General features: G+C 42.1%; 1 protein-coding gene across 1 annotated transcript; it reads right to left on the bottom strand.

Annotated features, from left to right (window-relative positions):
• Nucleotides 1-1629: 1629 nt before the first annotated feature.
• On the bottom strand, nucleotides 1630-7553 carry oat (ornithine aminotransferase). The gene is made up of 10 exons (XM_077551215.1): nucleotides 7389-7553; nucleotides 5866-6078; nucleotides 4557-4781; nucleotides 4391-4486; nucleotides 4160-4287; nucleotides 3958-4080; nucleotides 3601-3729; nucleotides 3403-3516; nucleotides 2975-3119; nucleotides 1630-2904 (listed from the first exon to the last, which is right to left on the bottom strand). Exons 2-10 carry the CDS (start codon nucleotides 6068-6070, stop codon nucleotides 2744-2746), a joined length of 1326 nt encoding a protein of 441 aa, XP_077407341.1. The 5' UTR covers nucleotides 6071-6078; nucleotides 7389-7553; the 3' UTR covers nucleotides 1630-2743.
• Between the last annotated feature and the right edge of the window lie 197 nt (nucleotides 7554-7750).

A 7750-nucleotide genomic window follows, 5' to 3' on the forward strand; every position in this document is an offset into this window, starting at 1 on the left:
GTGTGAAAACCTCCCAGGAAGGGACGTGGCCTCCTAATGGGCACGCTGGGCCTCGTCCATATCAAGTGGAGCGATTCCCCACTGGCAACTCCGAACGGGGAAAAATGGCCCGTGCGCAATTCTATTTAAAGATGATGTGCCATTTATCAGCGCGCTCGGCTGCCGTAAACTTAATGCAGATGCTACATTAATTTGATTTAGCACTGGTAAGGTATAGGGGAGGGAAAAATGTATCACTAATAACTCCCAAGTTGGCATTTCTTGGATGTATAGAGCTCGTTTAATTTGATTCCACGTCTTCGAATGTTTCTATGAATTACATTTTGAGGAACAGCACCTTCCGTCTCATATCGGCTATTTTGTCAGGATGTAGTATTTATTGAAAAGAGAGTGGGCGGACGGCATTCATTCGAAAGGAAGCATGCAACTTACGCAGGAACGAATAAAATCATCATTACAAAAAAAAAAATATATATATATATATATATATATTATAATAAAAGTCGAAAAGGTTATCGGAATAAGGTCATTACACTGTTATGTTACGGGTAACCAAGTATCACTATGAGAATGATGTCATAACAGAGAAAACTGTATTGTTATGAAAAACAATTTAAAATGGTGATGTTATGTAATTGTTCCGTTTTACTTGGCAAAATGTGTTAATGATGCAAGAATAAAGTCATAAGTTGTAATGTTACATGAATAGATGGAACATTATAACTCTTTGCAAAAAATAAAAAAATAATAATAATAGTGGGAGAAAAAAAATGAAAATCTTGTGAGATTACTTTTTGGGGGAAAAAAACTCAATGTTAGAATGTTATAAGAAATTTGTAATGTTACAAATGAAATTAGTCTATTACAAAAAAAAGCTGTAGTGATGTACGAATGGTCATTCTTTTGCAAAAGCCGTACAAGCAAAGTTTTTTTTTTTAAAGCAAAGTCCATTACGAACACAAACGTGATGTAATTTTTCGAATTGTCGTAACAATACAGAAAAATTGTGATGTTACGCGAATACTTACGATAACAGTATTGCTTTGTCGCCATCTGGTGGCATCTTGGTGCCAACAAAACAATTTCAGTGAGTTGTGGCGCTTCATTTACCTAATAGAAGTCCTTTGCTACCATCTTGTGGTAACTATAGAGAATTACAAGCCCTGCTCGCCCGTGTTCTCTCTATATTAGGAAAAAGAATAGTTTTTCAATTCAGTCTTAATTTCAGTACGTTTCAAGAAACACTTTCCCACTCCCAAGCCTTGTTTGTTTAATCAAGAGATTTTATGCCAATCCTTTCTGCCCAACTGGAGCACATCTGCCAGTCGGTCAAAGTTCCGCTCCGTCATCCTGCCGGCGCTGCGCCCGAAAGCGGAGCTCGTTTGCGGCCTCGAGGGACGCGCCTCCCGATCCTCGAGGGGCCTCCTCGCTCGCGCTGTTTGTGTCACCTGGCGAATAAAAGCCCGGTCGCTGCTGCCAACCACGGATTCCGCTCATATTTCACAAGCAAACTCGGAGGCCTCGCTCGGCTGCCTGCCACACGGAATAATGAGCTGTCCTGTGCTGACACTGGCGGCTTTTGTTCTCTTCGGCAGGCTTCCCATTCCAAAAAGACAACTGCACATCATATCATCAGCATTCTGTTTTTATTTTTATTTGACTCCAATTCTAAAATGACCACTACAGAAGTTACAGTATTAAGCAAATGTTACAGGAACTCATTACAATCTTATGGTCAAAGTTGCTGCAGTTGTTTTATTTAATGTAGTAACATCTTGTTACAAGACAAAAATGGATACTGTCATCACTACAAAGTCTTTATGTTGTTACTGGGAATTAGCTGTTGGCTAAAATCATCAAAACGACAAGCAATACTGGCTGTACACTAGTGCAATAAATGAAGCTTTCCACAACATTCCAATATAGTGAATTCACCTGCCTTATTTGCGAGGAGTGAGGTCAGCACTCCACCTAGCGGTAGTCGTGGTTATCGCATCATTTCCGAACGTTCTATTGTCATTTCTGTTTATGTTGGAGACAAGACCGTTCAATCCATTAACACCATGAACGATTGCAATAATTTATTGATGAAGTTCAAATTTTCTTTCATGTAACAAAAGTCTAGTCTCGGAAAAGAAAATATACTGGAACCTATAATCTTGACTAAGAGAAAGCAACAGTGGTCTCACGACATTCGACTAACAATCCAGATGGTTGTATTTGAAATAATAATAATTAAAAACATGTTTCATTATGCGCCTTGACATCATTCTGTGTGCACTTTCGCACAATGAAACCTTTCGTGTCTAACGGAAAAGTAGTTCAACTAACAATATTTTAAGCAATTATTAATTTCACCAGCAGCTCAAAAACACCACTAGGTGGCAGTATCATTGTGCAAAGGGCGCAGTAGTTTTATTTTTCTCTTAATTTTATGCACCTAAAAATGCCATCTTTAGGAAACAACAGTATCATATCAACTTTTGTACTAGCAGGGCATCATGACTTGAAATTACAATTGTTTTACTTGGACTGTACAGTTAATAGAAGTTAATATGGTAGAAGGATTTTAACTCACTTGACATCATTTCCTGCTTTATGTTCGACTTTGGAGGTTGGCCTGTAACATCACAACCATTTTATTGCAAATTAGTCCTAAACTGATATGCCCGCCTCTAAAAGTCATATTAAAATAGCAAGAAGCATGTTTGAACGATTCCAGATGAGTGACAGTTGTCACTTTTTAGAGCGACGCGACGGTCTTGTGGATGATGTCGATGCACTCGCTCAGCTGAGGCTCGTTGATGGTGAGGGGCGGAGCCAGGCGGATGATGTCGCCGTGGGTGGGCTTGGCCAGCAGGCCGTGATCGCGCAGGCGCAGGCACACCTTCCACGCGTCGTACTCTGAGCGGGGGTCGAGAGACGGCTCGTCAGCATCTTTGTTGTTAAAAACGTGGCTAGATGGCGTCGCTACCTTTGGTTTCTTTGATGACGATGGCGTTGAGCAGGCCCTTGCCCCGAACCGTGGTCACGATGTCGGACGGCAGCTTCCTCAGCTCCGAGCGCAGCAGCTGTCCCATCCGCTCGGCGTTGTCAGCCAGCTTCTCCTCCTCCAATACCTGCAAAAAGTGTTGGGTTCAAGCCAGGGGGTCGCGAAAATATTTGACCCCACTTTTTTTCTCGAGTCTGAAGTGCAAAGAATTCAAGTCAATACAATACGGCTTCAAGTCATTTAGTAATATCCACCATGTTAAGAATTTCTCAAGCTGTAATTAATTATATCTTGTTTTGAAATCCATGCTTTTAATTTGAAAAGCTGCTTTGTATTTCCGTTTCCTGTTCCACATTCTCAGTTTGTCATTTGAAAATGTTCAAATAAATGATGGCGGTCTTGAAACTGACCTGGAGGGCAGCCATGGCCACCCGACAGGCGATGGGGTTCCCTCCGTATGTGGACCCGTGCTCGCCGGGCTTGATGGTCAGCATGACCTCATCGTCGCACAGCACGGCAGACACCTGATGCGAATGACACAATTTAAAAAAAGAAAAAAGAAAAAAAAGAAAAAAATCGGTAACAGGATTTAAAAATAAAACACTTACAGGGTAAACTCCTCCCGAGAGCGCTTTTCCCAGGATGACAATATCTGGACGCACTTGCTCATGATCCACAGCCAGACGCCGCCCGGTTCGCGCCAAACCCGTTTGCACCTCGTCGGCGATCCACAGCACCTGAGACACATTTTTCACACTTGCCTCAATCTTTTTGTGGAAGTAGTGCTGTTCTAAAATTATTTCAATGAGCGACGGAAATTTAGAGAGGCTAATTTAATGCTAATTGCTCGCCAGATAAACTGACATCAACTGAACCGGCCCATCAGTCCATTTTTTTAGAATCACATTTTTCCTTTTTCGATTTTGTGAAGCTAAAATGGCGTCATGACCAGAGTGTGTACTCACGTTGTGCTTGGTGCACAGCTCCCTGATTTTGGTCAGGTAGCCGTCGTCGGGCACCAGCACGCCCGCCTCGCCCTGGACGGGCTCCACCATGAAGGCGGCCACGTGCGGGTCCTGGAGCGCTTTCTGCAACACGCGTGCCAAAACAAACATGATTCGTCTCACTCGCAGTGCAAAAAAACAAAAATGGAATCCAAAACCAAACCTCAAGCGCGGGAATGTCGTTGAACGGGACCAGTTCAAACCCAGGCATGAAAGGGCCGAAGCCTTCGTAGCTGCTGGGGTCAGTGGAGCTGGAAATGGCTGCCAGGGTGCGACCCCAGAAGTTGCCATCTAGCGCAAAAAGATGTACAGGGAATTGTCACGTCTGATGTTGAGTGACTCGGCACATAACAATTGATATTACACCGGCAGCTCATTTGTCATTTTCACTCACCGGCAAAAACAATCTTTGCTTTGTCCTTGGGGACGCCCTTCACGTTGTAGGCCCACTTACGAGCCAGCTTGCAGGCCGTCTCGCCGCCTTCCACGCCTTCCAAAAAAAAAAACCTAGCGTCAGCATCTCAGATAGCCCCAAAAAGGACATGCGGGGTTTTCCGTACCGGTGTTCATGGGCAAGACCTTGTGGTAGCCAAACAAGTTGGCGACGTACTCCTCGTATTCGCCGAGCACGTCGTTGTAGAAGGCTCGGGAGGTCAGCGTGAGCTTGGAGGCTTGAGCGGTGAGGGCGGACACGATCTTGGGGTGGCAGTGGCCCTGGTTGACGGCGCTGTAGGCGCTCAGGAAGTCGAAGTAGCGGCTGCCTTCAACGTCCCACACGAAGATTCCTGTAGGATATAATAGAAGAGTTCAGTATTTTGATTCTGTTTTGGTGTGTTTTCCGGAAAAAAGAAACAAAAACAACATTAAGATATATTTCTAGGTAATTTTTGTTCCCATTCACATTAATGCAGTGCTTCTAAATTTTTTTTTTTTCTGTTGATGTTCCATTATTCAGGGATGTGATTTGACCAAAGTGAAATTATCTGAAAAATTAGACGGGGGTCTGGGGGCCGCTGGCACCCAGCTAGGTCCAGGGTTTTCCGGGTTTTCCGTGTTTTGAAGTACTTTCAATGCACTCACATGACAAAGAAATAGACAAAACAACAGCATCAATTTTCAATGTCTATTGAACTATCCCATATAAAATGGCAGTTTTAGTCAACTCAAAATCAGTCACATTCAAAAACATTGGACTGCCTTTGCTTTTAAAAACTATCACTGAGAATATCATCATATCTAACTAATGTGATTACTAAGTTAACACATAAATAATGTTGAAGAGTTCAAATTTCATGAACAAATAATTGTATCATGACCAAATGAAAAGTAACTCATATTATTGTTATAGCAGAAGATGTTATCTGTCGGAGTCATGTGCATACACAATGAACTACAAAAAAAAAAAAAAAAAAACAGATTTTTTTTTTTTTGGGGGGAGATAAAAAAAAAAAAGCGGAATTCCGCGAATTAGCGGAAAAATCACATCCCTGATTATTAATCAATATCGGATTGAAGTGAATCGAATCGGAAAAAATCCAATCGAACTGAGCTCTTGTGAATCAAAATCGAATTGATTGAGGAAATTTAAATTAATACCTCGCCCTAGCAGAAAGTGCTGTGAACTACGCAATTTGGTGGCTAAATTTGACACCTTTTAAAAACAGTGAACTGCAAGTTTAATTCCCTAATTTCCTTCCATGAGCTCCTTTCTTGTCGTGACGTGGTGAGGAAAAAGAGATTCAAATCAGAAATTGTTGTATTTTTGTGAAAAAAGTCAAATAAGCTTTTATTTGAAGGATTGAGTCTCAACTTTTTTTTATCTCTGTAATATGTGTGGGACGTTTTTTTGGTGGTAACGAGTTGGCTCACCCTCGCCCCTCTCCAGCGCCACAGGCAGGGGGTGGTAGTTGTGCGCGCCGTACTTCTCCTCGCGGGCGTAGATCTCCTCGGAGTTGGGCGACTGTTCCGACTTGGGCGTGGCGACGAAACGCGCTGCCGAATGGGCGCCACGGAGGACGCCGAGCGGCACCGGGCTCCCCAGGCTGCGACGGAGCTGGACAATCATCGACTTCATCCTGGCGTCTGAGGGAGCAAGGCGGACACGCAAAGTTAGTGTGCTTTTTTTCAACTGAGCCTCTTCCCGTGCCAGCCAATCTATTATCCTGCTAACCAGTTTGATTGTAAGCAGACAGATCTGAAAAGCTCCATGAAGCCGATGAAGGACAAAAAGCTCATTCCTGGCTTTGTGAAAAAATCACCGGCGTGCTCACTCAGGTCTGCTGAACAATGAGTCGCTTTCACTCAGTTGACATTACAGTACAAGTGTCAAAACTGCAGCTATGCTGGCTATTTGACAGAATCCGAAAACTGATTTTCCTTGATATAAACTAAGCAATTATTTCTGAATGATCTAAAAAAAAAAAAATGCCATGGGAATTTCGAGTGCTCCACCCCCGACTTCCTTCCCATGCAATGGACTATTAATAATAATCTTTTCACTTGTTTCCCCCCTATTGTTTATTTTGAAAGTAGCTTTCATTGTTACTAAAAAAATCACATTGTGTTTTGTTTGTCCATTATTAAATTTTTAATATTGAAATAACACTTATTTTCTATTTTCCTTTCCTTCCAGCATTGCAAAGACCATTAAACATGAGCAAATACGCCTCTGTTTACTTGTGTTAATGCTCAGTACACTTCAAAAGTTGCACCCTGCCAAGTGACGACAGATGCAAACTAGCAAATTTACATGTAAAGGTTCATGAATTTACACTGTCCCCCTTTTAAATAAAAATATTATTTAAATGGACATATTGCTCCAGCTTCTGACCGGTTTACTTTTTAAACACGATGACAATCCTCTATTGCTAAATGGGACTTAACAATGCCACCATATAATCAAATGGTGGTCCACCTTAAAAGTCCATAAAACACAGTAAAAACCCTAAACTTTATGAAGTGCAGTTAGAAGGCCACGTAGCTCCGCCATTGCCATTTACAAGCCCTGATACAGCTTTTGCAAGCCACTGATGTTCAACCTAACCTAACCTAACCTAACCCCCCGCTCACTTTGTTAAACTGTAAACACTGCAGTAGATAAGTGTCCGAACATTTTTGGCAGTGCAGGACAGTTTAACCTGCCCCTGAAAGATGATAGGCTGCATGGGAGCAGCCTCCTAACACACCCCCACTTTCTGCATACGTCAAAGCATGAAGCTAAAAAAAAAACAAGACCTGTTGCTGATTTATACTAAGTAATGCCAATTACAATCAAAATAATCACATCCACATCGGATTGTGCTATTATTAGCAAGGTAGCTAAGCTAAGCTTGGCTGTCAAGTGTACCGTAACTGAAACTAATTAAGACAGAGGAAGTGAACAAAAAAAGTACCAGAAGGAGGTTAAATGTAGTTCAGAATTATCTTAGGAGGCGTCGTGCGTCTGCTTGTCTGCGGCGTTTAGGGGTTTTATCCGATGATCGACGGTTCCGAGCAGGTCAGATTTCTGATTGCAGGCGACTGCCAAGCACGGAAATATACTGAGCTTGACGTCACAGGAAACGCCCCCATGTTGTAACATTCGCCTTGATTGCGAGACCAGTCAGACTCGTGTTGTCCTATTGTTAGTATTATTATTTTGTTAAATTGAATTTTAATTAAGTCACAAAACTGAAAAATGAGTTTATATAAAAAAAATTAAAAAAACGGGGTTATTATTTAGTACTTTGTCTTCTTAGGCGACTGTAAGGAGTTG

Source organism: Vanacampus margaritifer, chromosome 18 (assembly GCF_051991255.1).
Source record: "Vanacampus margaritifer isolate UIUO_Vmar chromosome 18, RoL_Vmar_1.0, whole genome shotgun sequence".
Lineage (NCBI taxonomy): Eukaryota > Metazoa > Chordata > Actinopteri > Syngnathiformes > Syngnathidae > Vanacampus > Vanacampus margaritifer.

Bases quoted from the DNA above. Each gene is read 5' to 3' on its own strand.
- oat (XM_077551215.1), bottom strand. From the start codon at position 6,070: ATGAAGTCGATGATTGTCCAGCTCCGTCGCAGCCTGGGGAGCCCGGTG. The intron at 4,782-5,865 runs GTGAGCCAACTC...TATATCCTACAG, and splicing joins GGCGCTGGAGAGGGGCGAGG to GAATCTTCGTGTGGGACGTT. The intron at 3,730-3,957 runs GTGAGTACACAC...AATGTGTCTCAG, and splicing joins AGCTGTGCACCAAGCACAAC to GTGCTGTGGATCGCCGACGA.